At 40.0% G+C, this 14572-nt stretch overlaps 1 protein-coding gene across 8 annotated transcripts in view; it reads right to left on the bottom strand.

The window, feature by feature from the left end:
- Positions 1–14572, bottom strand: part of DPF3 (double PHD fingers 3) — a 412206-nt gene that overhangs the window by 221316 nt on the left and 176318 nt on the right. For all 8 annotated transcript variants that reach the window (XM_072629217.1, XM_072629220.1, XM_072629222.1 and 5 more), the window contains exon 3: positions 3535–3642. In XM_072629217.1, the coding sequence (XP_072485318.1) occupies positions 3535–3642 (108 nt within the window). The remainder of the gene's footprint in view (positions 1–3534; positions 3643–14572) is intronic.

The following is a 14572-nucleotide window of genomic DNA, read 5'->3' as shown; positions in this document are numbered from 1 at the left end:
TCCCTAGCACTTTACACAGTGCTTGGAATGCATGTATGTGTGTGTGTATGTATATATATATATATATATATATATATATATATATATATATATATATATATATATATATATATATACATACACACACACGTATAAATATATATGTATATGTATATATACATGTGTATATGTATGTATATATACATATATGTGTATATATATATACGTGTGTGTGTGTATATATATATATATATATCTCATAGGTAGAAATCACTTTGCCTCTCTCCCCTCAGTTTCCCCAACTGTAAAATAGAACCTACTTGACCAGGTTGTTGTGAGTAGCAAATGAAATAATATCTGTAAAGCATTCAGCACAATATCTGGCTCATAGTAAATGCTATATAAATGTTAGCTATTGTTGTTATTTTTCTTATCCATTGACAAAATCTTGACAATTCTATCTCCAAACCTCTCTCACACTCATCTCCTCCTTTCCATTCACATCACAGACACCAAGCTCAGGCTCTTATCACCTCTCACTACACTATTGCAGTAGCATCTTAATTGGTCTCTTTCCACTGTTATCTATCCTCCACATAGTTGCCAATTTATATTCCTAAAGCACAAGTTTGAATATGTTACCCTCTCTGTTCAAAAAGCTCTGAGACTTCTCTGCTACCTCTAGGATAAAAATACAACCCCTTTGTTTAGCACTGAAAGCCCTTCACAGCCTGGCTCCAGACTACCTCTTGAAACATATTACAGTCACTACAATCCAGCCAAATTGGACAATTTCTATTTCTCAAGGGCAAAATTCCATCTCCCACCTCCATGCCTTTGCATAAATTGTCCCCCATACTTGGAATGTACTCCCTGTTCACCTCTGCCTCTTAGAATCTTTTACTTCCTTCAAAGCTCAATTTGAGTGCCACCTCCTTTACTGATCTCCCCAGCAAGCTATTCATGCTTCCTCCACCAAAATTCCTACTCTTTGTGACCCTGTTTGGGGTTTTCTTGGCAAAGGTACTGGAATGGTTTGCATTTCCTTCTCCAACTCATTTTACAGATGAGGAAACTGATGTAAACATTATGTGACTTGCCCAAAGTCCCACAGCTAATAAGCATCTTTGAACTCACAAAGATAGCTAGGTGGCACAGTAGAGAGAGTGCCAATGACTAAGTCAGAACCTGAATTCAAATATGGCCTCAGATACTTCCTAGCTGTGTGACCCTGGGAAAGTCATTTAACCCTGTTTGCCTCAATTTCATCATCTGTACAATGAACTGGAGAAGAAAATGACAAACCACTCCAGTGTCTTTGCCAAGAAAACTCCAGGAGGTGTCTCCAAGAGTCTGACATGACTAAACAACAAGCACCACGATTCACTTTTATTTATTTTTATAGATTTTTATTTACTTTATATGTGTACATGCTGATTCTCTCAATATAATGTGAACTCCTTGAGGGCAGGGAGTTTTTTTATATGTTTTTATATGTTTTATTTATATCTTTGTATCTCCAGTATAATGCCTGACACAAACCTTGTAGGTGCTTGATAAATGCTAATTAATTGATTGGTGCCATGAAAACTTGAGGTTAGGTGAAATCACACCACTGTGGGAAGTTGACATTATAAGAATACAGCCATCTGCCAGGGAGCTGGAGCCTCCCAGAAGAACTAGGAAAACAGCCAGGTGGGCTGGTCTCAGACAATTGTCCTAACATTAAGAGAGTGAGGTTGAGGACTTTTTGGTGGAATTTGGTTAAAGTGCTCTAATTGTTTACCAAATAACAGAAGTTAGAGTGCAGCTGCAGGTGTTAGGTAGTGTTTGGTTTGGTTTGTTTGTATTTTTTAAATGAATGATATCCATCAGCCCTAATAACTGAACTCAAACTGTTCCAGGAACCACCAGGGGTCACTGTGAACCTTACCAGTGGTCCACAACAGGGCTGCCCTTCCCATCATCTCCTTTCTAACAGAGGAATCCCTCTAAATGAAGAATCAGCCATTTATTTAAACCTTGGCAAGGGCATTACCTGAGCTCACACTGTTTGGTGGCCAGACTTGATGGGTCACCTTCCATTGTACTAATAAGTTCTCTATGAATACTTTTTGAAGTGACTTGATATGTGTCACTGTGCCTTTGCACACTCACTGGAATGATCACTAAGACTGATTTCGCTGTAAGCAATTTTAAGGACCTGGGCTCAATCCTCATTCATCCTACCCCCCACCCCAAGACATTTTTATACAGGTGAAATCTAGCTAAAGGGAAGCTTTATACACACAGCCTTAATCAGTGGAACAGAGGGTACAAACATTAAGAAAAATAACCAGTGGACGCATTGAAGGAGGAAATAAAACAGCCTGAGGGGTGAAAGTAGAAAAAGGAGAGTGGAAATTAAGGGGGTGGGGAGAGAAGGTTTTGTTATCTGGTGGTTGCCCTCGATCCCACCTGTGCAAGATGGGTGATAATGAAAGGAGACAGAGGGGTTAAATTACTCAGATTTTTTAAAGTACCTCAAGCTTTTTGCTTTTTTTTGGCACCACCTGGGGATATTTCCCAACTCTCCCTACCCATATCCACATCCCACATACCCACACACACCCCTCTTTCTTTTCTGTCATGGAAGCCTGTCATTTCAAAGTTCTGTTCTCTTGGATCTTAAACTAACAATAAGGTGAACTTCCCAAAGTCTCAGGTAGTTTGCTCTGATTTGCTAAACCCTGGAGACTGTTCTGAAAAGGGCCAATGAAGCAGGAGTTAACAGTCAAGTAAAAAAAACTAACAATGGTAAGCAGTGATTTAAATCAACCAATTCATCCTAGATATTCCTGAGCAGTTCTGTTACTTTTCTATGGGCATCTCTATTTCTGTTTCATATCTTGGGATCTGTTTATTTGTGAACTGGCCTCCTTCCTCTGGGAAGTTTCAGCAGCTGTCCTTAGAGAAAAGCTCTATGTGTGTGTGTGTCTGTGTGTGTGTGTGGATGTGTGTGTGTCCACCTTAGAAACACACAACCTAGGAGTCAGCCAATTTATTAGAGGTTGCAAGCAAGGGGAGGGACATGCTGCTCTCTGACCTAGCGCAACTTCCCTAGATGTGTCCTGACAGATTGGCTAGCTCCCACCCTGTTTCTTCCTATTAGTTTAATGGTAAGCAGAGCCAAGAATATAGAAAAAGCAATGAAAGATGGGAGGAGGTAAGGAGGGGGAGAGATGAGAGAAAGAAAGAAAGGAGAGGGGGAAGGAGAGGAGAGAAAAAATATTTCATACACACTCCCATGCATACGTGCCTAGCCACGAGAGCAAACATAGATACACTCCTGCTTGTCCACGCTTAATTAGGTCACCTGGTCATTCGGTCATTCTTTGTTCCACTAATGGAGAAACCAATTCCTGCAGCCTCAATGAACAGGCAGAAGAGAAGAGGGCCAGGGGAAGCAGCTGCTCTCCTTTCCCCGCTCCATCCTTCTCTCACCTAACCGCCCCCACCCCCCTCCTCCACCGTCCTGCCCAGTGTGGGCACAGCTGAGTTCCTAATCACACTGACCAGGTTTTATCTCCAGTAGCCTCAGCTTTGGATCTTCAGGAGGGTGCAGGCGTCTCTTCTTACGCCAGCAGCGGGCAGGGTATGTGTACAGCTGCCCTGGAGCCAGGCCTGGGAATGAAACAAGACAAAGTGTGAAATGAAATCATTGAATGCCAGAACCAGAAGGAATCTTAGGAATCATGGAATCTCGCAACAGCCCCCCCCCCCTCACTTTACAGATGAGAAAAGTGAAGTTCATAAAGGGGAAGATGCTTACCCAGGAAAATATCGTTGTTTTGGTCAGAGATAAGACCTGAACTAGTTTCTCCTGACTCTTAGTCCCACCTTAGTCTCTCTGATACTTCTCTAACACCCTGGATTTAGGCCATATAGATCCAGCATAAGCAATAGATATTTGTGCTAAAAGGGACCTCGTTTGGCCCAAACCCTTCTTCTCCCAGGTGAGGAAACAGTTCTAGGGCAAGTGATTTGCCCAGGGTCACACAACAAGTTAGTAGTATCAGAACCAAGACTTGGGTCCAAGTGTACCCTGACTCCCTATCCTGTTTCTTGGGCTACCTGATCTCTTCTCTCCTTGCCCTGCAGATAACAGTCTAGGGATGACCTTATTGTCCAGAAAACATCAGTGTTCCAAAAGTATAGGTCTTGCTAGTTACATTCAGGCCCTTTAAGAGTATTTTCTCTTATGTGTTAATGGTTGCAGCTGTGTGAATGAGTAACACACAAATACCCTAGAGTGGAGAGACCTAAATGGGACTCTATTTTTCAGGGGAAATCTGCTTAAGCATTATTCCCCTATGTACCTTCCATTGCTTTTCATGGTTATAGTCAGCTCCGTAGCTGTCTGGTGTCTGGCCAGATGTGGAGACCACTCTCAGAGTAACAGAATAACCAAACCTTTCATCCCCAGCTGTGCTGCAGTGACAATAGCACTATCCATGTGAGGGACCATCTCTGACACTTAGTAGATCTTTGGGCAAGCCACTTCACCTATTTGAATGGATCTCAATTATTCCATATATAAATTGGAAGGGTAGTTGGGTTTTTTTAGAGGGAGGAGAGAAAGAAACAAGCATTTATTAAACATCTATTATGTGCCAAGCACTGCGCTAAAGCAATTTACAAATATTATTCAATCCTTGAAACAATCCTGGGAAGTAGAGGCTATTATGATGGCTGTTTTGTATGTGTGTTTGTCCTTCGTTGCTGAAGACCACGCCATCAGAGAAATAATGACATGACTTGCACTTGACTTTGTTTTGAGTGAGGGAGGGCTATGGCTATTTTACAGTTAAGGAAAGCTAGGGCAGACAGAAGTGAAGTGACTTGCCCAGGGTTACACAGCTAACAAGGATCTGAGGTAAAATTAGAACTCAGGTCTTCCCGACTCCAGAACCAGCATTCTATCCACTGTACCACATAGCTGGACTGAATCTGTAAATTCATTGGTGTAGGTTATCAAACTCAAAAAGAAATAGGGGCCACTAAACTTTATATAAGAGTCTCTTCTTATGGGACTTAGAAAACTATGTATTAACATTATCTATGTTGGGTTGTATTTTTTTTCTTTTGTTAAATATTACCCAATTACATTTTAATCTGGTTCTGGTTACACTTGGGAGTGTTACTCTGGAGTGTTACCTTGACACCTCTGGTATCTCTGCCAATGCAGATGATACCTGTTTTGTAATTTAGGATTATAGAACTTAAAGCTAGCAGGAATCTTATATGCCTCCAAGAAACCTACAGTCTTATAATGTTACATCCTGACACATGGAAAGGGGAAATAATTTTTCCAGGGTTGCACATTCACTATGTGTCAGAAGAGGGACTTGAAGAACCCAGACCATCCTGACTCCAAGGCCTGTCTCTCTAATCAGTCTGCTCAGATGGAGATCACAACTGCAAAATGAAGGTAACAGCCCTTCTTCTCCTTATCACTGGCAGGTGACACAATAAATAGAATGCTGGGCCTCGACACAAAAATACCCATCTCCCTGAGTTCAAATCTGACCTTAGACCACTAGCTGTGTGACCCTGAGCAAGTCACTTAACCTTATTTGCCTCAATTTCCTCCCCTATAAAATGAGCTGTAGAAGGAAATGGCAAACCACTCCAGTATCTTTGCCAAGTAAACCCCAAGTGGAGTCACAAAGAGTTGGACAAACATGACTGAAATGAGTGAACAACAAAACTCTGGGCCACTCAGAGATATGGTTAAGAGTGCTTTGTAAACAGCAAGATGGCTCAGAAGGAGAGATTTTATCAATGCCATCAATCAGGGAGTGCCTGCACCCTCCCAGTCTGAAAGGCTGTGATCAGTTTTCAAGTCAAATATTTCAGAAGATTTTGTTATTTCTCTGTTGTTCCATATGATTTAATGACCACAAAAAAAATTTTTTTTGGAGTCATCCCAAGCTCAAGTGAAAGTCTGTCACTTCAAAGACTTTAAGATATTTTATTTTGTGACAGCATGCCACGTCCCTTGGCATTATAGTTCCTGAGGACTGCTTCCATTTCAAAATAAGGGAACACTGAACCCCAAAGACAAGACTAGTTGGTTCACATGAAGTTGACGAGAATCAGAAAAAATGGAATTTGACACACAACATTCCCCAAGATCCAATTGTGCTCAAGGTTCTTAAGTGCTCTTCACACACACACACACACACACACACACACACACACATTTTTAAGGAGGTGTAATCTGGGACAGGCCCAGGCAGAGGTTGTGACCAAGATCTCCCCTTGGAGTGGGCAGAGGACTCTCGATGTATTTGTCGAACTAATGTTGACTCCAGGGCTAAGGGGCCAGAAACAAGCCAGGAACATGCATGCTAGCAAACAAGTGGGAGCCACAGGCCATCAGACATATCCACGGTCTGGAAATATAGACAAGTAATGGAGGAGCATGAGGGCCCAAAAGGTAAACATAAACCAGGTAAATGTGGTGGAAGGTCAAGCAAGAGGCCAAGGAATAGGGTATCTGAATGGTTTTCAGCTCAGAGAAAAAAATTCATTGAAAAAAACTTCACAATTTGACTTACACAATTCAATAAACATGTCACGCCTCTTTGGGGACTAACCCCTCCACCCCAACACCAGCATTTGCTCTTATTTATACATGAGTTTCAGCTGTAGGAAGTACTATTACTGATGTTTACTGCAACAAAAAGTTGACTGCATGGTAAAGAGTTGGCCTGTCTTACTGGCAGGCTGGTTTTCATCCTGTCTAGGGTTCTGCACATGGGAAATCCCAGGGTTCTGAAAACTCTGGTGAGTCTAGGTTGGTTTGGGGCTCCTTCTAGTTACTTCTTATTGAGTCTTCATAGGATGTGTCAATGCTTCAGTCCAGGCCCAGTAAGCTGAGCCTCAGACTTATGAGAAGATTCAAAATTGACTTAGAAAATACACTTCTTAGGACTAAGGCTAACATATAGCCCAAAGAGATCAAAGACAAAGGAAAAGGTCCATTCAAATAGCACTTTGGAGTGTGAAGAGCTCATTATCTCATCTGATCCCTACAACAACTCTATAAGGTAGGGGCCATTTTTTATCAACCCCATTTTAAAGGTGAGGTATACAGAGGGATTAAGTGACTTCCCCAGTGTCTGAGGCCACATTCCTACTGAGGTGCTCCTGACTCTAAGTCCAATGAACTATCCAGTAATTTTTTGTTGTTCGATTGTTTCACTTGTGTTGGACTCTGTGACCCCATTTGGGGTTTTCTTGGCAAAGATACTGGAGTGTTTTACTATTTCTTTTTCCAGCTCATTTTATAGATGAGGAAACTGAGGCAAACAGGATTAAGTGACTTGTCCAGGGTCACACAGTAAATGTCTGAGGCTAGATCTGAACTCAGAGAGATAAGTCTTTCCAACTCTATCCACTGAGCTACCTAGCTGCCCCATATCCACCAATTATCTGCCATTTATTCAAGTGATTAATAAAAAGTATTTATAGCAACACTTTTTGTAGTAGCAAAGACATGAAAGGAAAGGAGTTATCCACCAGCTGGGAGAATGATTGACAAATGTGATATATGAAGGTAAAAATGATGGGGACAAAGTCAGGAGCAGAGAGCCATTTGCCCCAGAGGGTAGAGAACAAGAAGGAAAAGCAGCTGCTTCTCTGCCTCTCACCCAGCAGGATTAAACCTGGTGCTAAAAAATTCAAATATCTCCTACATATGAATCAGAGTTTAAACATAGCCAAGGATGACTTATTGAAAGTCCACTCTTGACATAAGTTCTTGTATTTTCAAGAGAAGCAGCATAGATAAGATACCTGCCTCAAAACTCAGAAGACCTGAGTTCAAGTCCTATCTCCAATACATACTGTGGGACCTTAGCCACTTCACTTAACTACTCAGCGCTCTAGCCAGAGGTGTCAAACTCTTGGCCTATGGGCTTCACGCAGACCACAAAACTCCTGAGTATGTGTGAACCAGATGAAATGTACTGGAGAATGTTGAACAAAATAAATAAAAATACAATACAACATAGATATTGTGAATTTGTGGCTTTCTAAGCAAATATGCAGCTAAGTGGCACAATGGATACAGCTCTGGGCCTGGAGTCAGGACAACCAAAGTTCAAATCTGGCCTCAGACACTTCCTACCTGTGTGACCCTGGGCAAGTCACTGAATCCTATATGCCTCAGTTTCCTCATCTGTCAAATGAGATGGAGAAGGAAATGACAAACCACTTCAGTATCTCTGCCAAGAAAACCCCAAATGGCGTTTGGATACAACTGAAATGACTAAACAACAAACAACAAAAAGTCAATGTGTAGCCTGCAGGGATTCCCTTTCTATTGAAGTTTGACAACATTGTGTTAAACTCAAATAGAAACAGAAGCTCACGGCTGGCATACGGACATTTTTAAAATGTAATGTTATCTATGTCCTACTGTATTTTTGCTTATTCTGTTAAATATTTCCCAACTACATTTTACTCCGGTTCAGCTGAACTCACCTGCAGCACCAACGGTGTGTTTGCTCTGGACAGCTAAGACTATAATAACAAAGAAGGTTCCTACTTGCATCGGTAGAAACAGTCTGCTCACGTGGAAGCTCCCTTGGACCAGTGAAATGACAGGTCCCTGTCCTGAGCCTTAAAATGGAACATGCTATCCCAAGAAATCACAAGAAATAATGGAGGAGAAAGAGTCAGGGAAAGTTGAGAGGACCAAAGTGAATTGATGGGGAGCTAATTAAGCAAAACCCCAAGAGAATAATTCATACAATGACCCTAATAATATAATAATCATGCAAAATTATTTCATATAATATAATATGAATCTGTATGAAATTTACAAATATGTATGAAATAATACAAGTATTTATATGAATAAATATGAAATACACTAATGTGATATAGTAGTAACATTGCTAATATCAAAGAAAAATATTGAAAGACTTCAAAAAGGTGACCAGTCATAACTTCAGAGGACAGATGGGAAACATGCCTCCGGCCTCTCTGCAAAATGTAGGCCACATGTTGTCAGACAGAGTCAATATGTTTGTTAGCTTTGTTTAACTGTATTTCTTTGTTATAAGAGAGGGTTCTGTTTTCAGTGGAGCCACTGGGAAGTCATGTAGTTGTGGTAGTTGTTTCTTAATAGCATCCAAAAAGCATTTTAAAAAGGGACTGTAGTTAGTCTCAGACTGTATTCCAATGGATACTGTCATTAAGTGCAAAGAACCATCTTGGGGAAGCTCCAGGTCACCCCAGCCCCAATGCAAACTCAAGGTCAGGATTGCTTTCAGGAACACAGAAAGACACCACTTGAACTGCTTTCCTTGCCTTCCTGTGAAATGCCCATTCAGACCCAGACCATCCCAAGAATCTATCACCTAAGAGGAGATTAAGTGATCAGTGTCCTGATTTCACAAGCTCTCAACCTGGCCTTCATATTTTTAAAGAAAAAACTAGCCCTAACTTAGCAACTTAGAAAGTTTAACCTAAAAGAAGCAACATTGCTGAAACCTCATGGGTTCTGCCTATCACTTTAGTTTGCCTGGTAAGTGTTATTGAGCCAGTTTGGAATGCAGTCCAAGACTTAGTTTGAAGTAGCAGACAGCAGTAGCTCGCACAGCAGAGATCTGAGCTTTCTAACCCTTGTTCCCCCTAAAGGGCTTTTATTTATGCTTTAGCATATGGAGTTGAGAACAGACCTCCCTAGAATGTCTGCTTTGAATCCAACCTTCACTTGATGAACTAATATCCACAGAAACTCTCTTGGGGGGCTCCAAGTCCCTTTTCTGCCTTTCTGGGCTGACTGGTACAATTGTACCTTTATAGGGCAAATGAATTCAGATCCAGTCTTTTGCTTATAGAGGAAATAGCAGGGCCTGCCATGAGTTATGTTGTTTATCTCATTAGTACAGGAGAGACATAACTCAAATACTACTATGTGTGGTGGGAGGAAGAAGCAGTCATGGCTGCTAGAAAGTTAATCCTGAACACTGAGTCTAGGCTTAGGGACATGAGGCTATAAGCCAGAACTAGAATACCCTCTGTTCTTACCTCTTGGAAGCCTTAGCTCACTTCAAGACTCAGTTGGCATGTCTCTCTTAATGCCCTCATATGTCACTGCTCTCTCACCTACCCCACCTCCAGAAATATCTTATTTACTTTGGTATGTTCTGTATTTACTTGTATGCAAGTATATTATATTTCTATGAGTCAGAAAGACTCATTTTCTTGAGTTCAAATCTGAACTCAGACATTTACAGGCTGTGTGACCCTAAGCAAATCACTTAACTCTGTTTACTTCAGCTTTCTCATCTGTAAAAAGGAGCTAGAAAAGGAAATGGCAAAAAAAAAAAAAAATGACATCACAAAGACTCAGATAAGACCAAAACAACTAAACAACAACAAAGAAATAATAAGCCAATTTAGCTTCTTGAAAGAGAGGAGCAAATCTACTGAAAAGCTTGCAAAATGCTTTGATATTTTATATCATTTGATCTTCAAAACAACCTTAGGACATAGTATTATTCTCTCCATTTTATAGATGAGGAAACTGAGGCAAACAGATTAAGTGATTTTTCCCAGGCTCTCACAACTAGTATGTGTCAGAGGCCATAGTTGAACTCAAGTTGTCCTGACTTCAAGTCCAGCAATCTATCCACTACATCACCTAGTTGGACCTCAATTAATTTATCTTATACATTCTTTCTAGATAACAGGGGGCAGTCAGGTGGCACAGAGGATAGCATACCAGGCTTGAAGCCAAGAAGACTCATCTTGTTGAGTTCAAATCTGTCCTCAGACACTTGCTAACTGTGTGACCTTGGGCAAGTCACTTTGCCTCAGTTTTCTCATCTGTAAAGTGAGCTAGAAATGGCAAACCACTCCAGGATCTTTGCCAAAACCTCAAATGGGGCCATGAAGAGTCAGACACAACTGAAAAACAACTAAACATCCAGATAACAAGGCTTTCGTGGTTCTTTGAGCTGCTTTTAAAGGTATATATGTGCCTTGCGCCATACAAACAAGTCACATGCCCATAAATAAAATCAAACCCTACAGAAAAACTTGGAATGGTGGGCTAGGTACAAGTGTGGACAGCAGAGATGGGAAAATGGGGGGGCGAGCAGATCCACAACCAACCAGCTAAGACTGAATACAGTGGGTGTATCTTAGTAAGTCAAAAGGCAAGCTAATAAAAGAGCAGGGGTGGAGTATATATTAGAGCAAAGTTTGAAATAGAGAAGGAAAACACTTGAATGAGACCTTGTGTTCTAAAACAACTTGTAGGATGGTAGACTGAGTTCCCCTCTCCTCCAGTGCAAAATCCTCTGAGCAGGGGGACCTACTTGAACATGGGCAATGTCTGCTTGAGGCAGCCTGTTCTCTTGTTGGACAACTCCACTTGTTATAAAGAATATCCCCATGTAGTTCTGCTTAGTGTGAAGGATCAGTTTCCTTATCTGTAAAATGAAGACGTTGATTAGGTTTACTAACTTGGAGTCTGTCACCACTGGCCAGATCAGAAGTATTCTTCAAGCACATTGGTTACCCAGAGGGACCTAGGGATCCTCTGAAGACCTGAGAAAAATATTGGCTAAGAGTTTCTTGGCACATTGACGCAGTGATGTGCCAATCCTAGTATAATGTCATTATACTTATTATGGAATCTCTGAAAACTTTGGGCTTACTGCCATTTATTTGTTAGAGAATATGTTTTTGTTGTTTTTCATATTAAAAATAAATGTTTCTTCAGATTCAATCTTAAAGGCAATAGGGAGCTACTGCAGTATTGAGTGGGGGTGGGGGCTGACATGACTGGATATGTGCTTTAGGAAAATCATTTCAATGACTAAATGGAGGAAGGCTTGGAGTGGGGAGAGACTTGAAGCAGACAGATTCAACAGCAGTTAAACATATCTCTGGGCAAAAAAGTGGCCAACTATGGGTGCTAAATGAGGTATACTTTTTGAGAGGAGGTTAATTTGTTGATTTGGTTTTCTTCGATATTTCTTTGTTACCAGAAAGGTTGGAGGAGAAGGAAGCGGTACAGTGAGGCTCAAATGAGATAATGAGTATAAAGCACCTTGCAAATCTTCAAGTGCTGTGTAAAAGTAAATCATTATTATTAACCTACAGTCAGCCAGCCTCCAGTGTAGTGAAGACTTCATTCCCTTTGCCTACTCCTGTAGTCCTGCTGAGCTGAAGCTATGCTCTGTAAAGAGCAGTACTCTGATAAATGTTTAGCCACTGGGCTTTCTGATTTAAAAAAAAAAAGTATGCGCACACACCCTTTTGAGTTTAATCTACATTATTAACACTTTCTTAAGTGAGACAATCAACAAAACAATAAATCAAGCTCTGATATGTAGTGATTGCCAATTTCTCTGGGATAAATGCTAATACTGAGAGTTGGTTCCAGCACACCCTAGGGAGAGGGAAGTCACTGAAAAGTGACAGTTATATGTTAAAAACAGCATCACAACAAAACATTTTTAAAAGAAAGAATGGGGGACACAAAGAAACAGAGAGGAGGATAGAAGGGAAGAGTACACCAGTGTGTTTGCATTTGCTCAGAAGGACTATGGTAGAATTAAAACCATGAAATGAAGAATGGGGAGGTCACTTTCCTTTTGTTTCTTACCTCCTCTCATTCTCTTCTTCCCTCTAACCATCACAATCTCCAGCACTGGATAGAGAAGGAGAGCAGGAAAGCCTCATCCCAAAATGGTACAGTAGAGTTCTAGTCTACTCCACAGAAGGTTATATGAAGTTCTGAACAAGTGCTAAGGGAACTTAGTAGCTTTTTATAGAATCTAGTACACTGGTCCTCTTAAATGATGTATCAATGTTTCCATCTTTCAATATAAAATGAAAGAGTGCCACTTAAAAACAAACTAAGAACAGCAGCTAGAAATGACCAAATACAAAGGCGAAATCTGTTCTGGAGGATGATTAATTTTAAAAACACAAGTCCATTTTTAAGATATCCCGTAAGAGTATCAAAAAATGAAAAAGATCTTGGGTAGTATTATTAACAATACCCAAAAAAGATCTCTGTTAAGTTCCAACCTATCAATCAACAAGTATTTTTAATTGTCTGCTCTGTACCAGGCACTGGAGATACAAATGAAAAGAATAAGTTCCTTGTGAATACAAGGAACTTACTGTCCAATAAGGAAAAGAACAGGCACAAATATACAATATAAACACAACAGAAATATAAATGAATAAATATATATATATTTAAAGTAGTTTAATACAAGGTATCATGGAAAGAAAGACACTAGAGTCGACGAAAACCAGGAAAGGCTTCACACAGATGACACTTGAGCTGAGACTTAGAGGAAGAGAGAGACTCTGTGGACTATGAGATAGAGGTAAGAAGGGACTGTCTATATTTCAGACACAGGAGACAGGGTAAAGGCACAGAAATGGGAAATGGAATGTCATATGTGAGGAACAAAAAAAGGCCAATTTGGCTGGATCACGATGTGCAAGAAGGGAAATCATGTCCAGTGATCCATTATGCCCACTTTCTTCTTCCTATATAATCTTTCAACCTAGAATCTCAAGGGAAATAATGAGAAAGTTCAAGTGAAAGGAGTTTAGTATTACCAGACCTCAAAGTATATGATAAGTCAGTGATCCTTAAAACTATTTGGCACTAAATATAAAACGGAAAAGCAGATCAATGGGAGAGACTAGATAAGCAAGAAACTGAGGCAACTGAAAACAGTAGACTAGTGTTTGATAAATCCATAAACACAACATTTCTTTTTTGACAAGAATTACTGAGAAAACAGGAAAGCTGCTGCACTATGTGAAAAACTCAAAATGTTTATATAACCTGAATATAAAAGTTCACACCATAAAAAAGAAGAGAATAAAATTAAATACTTCTCACAACTATGGCTAAGGGGAGAATTCTTAAGGAAACTAGGGATAAAGGAGATTATAAAAGATAAAATAGATGATTTTGACTATATTAAAAAGCTTTTGCATGAATAAAATCAATGAAGGCAAAATTAAAAGATAAATCATATCTTCTATGATATGGAATCATATCATAGGAATGAGATCTGCATCAAACATTATTTATATCCAAAATAGGTAATTAATATAAATATATATGACTAAGAAGAATCATTCTCTCATATGTAAGTGATCAAAAAATTGATCAGTTTTCAGAAAATTTGCAAATTATATATGACCAAGAAAAAACATGTTTTAATTCAATAATTGTAAGAGAAATAGGAGTCCTTGTTAAGATGGTGGCATGAATGGGTGAAGAGGAGCCTAGTTCTCCCATATATATGTATATATATATTCCAATAATGATTTTAAAAGGACACCAGATCAGAAAATGATCAAGAAATCAAAAGAGAAACATTGCACAACAAGAGAATCAGAAGCTATTACTTTGCAAGAGAGCTCCCATCAATGTGAGCTCAGGTGAACAGAATGAAAGAGACAGCACCCTAACTGGAGGAACTCTTAGGGGTGGGAAGAAACCAGAAGACCATGAAAGTGTCCCTCCAAGGAACCCTCAAGGAGGGTG

This window comes from Notamacropus eugenii, chromosome 1 (genome assembly GCF_028372415.1).
Source record: "Notamacropus eugenii isolate mMacEug1 chromosome 1, mMacEug1.pri_v2, whole genome shotgun sequence".
In the NCBI taxonomy this organism is placed as follows: domain Eukaryota; kingdom Metazoa; phylum Chordata; class Mammalia; order Diprotodontia; family Macropodidae; genus Notamacropus; species Notamacropus eugenii.
This window is presented reverse-complemented; position numbering and strand designations above follow the sequence as displayed.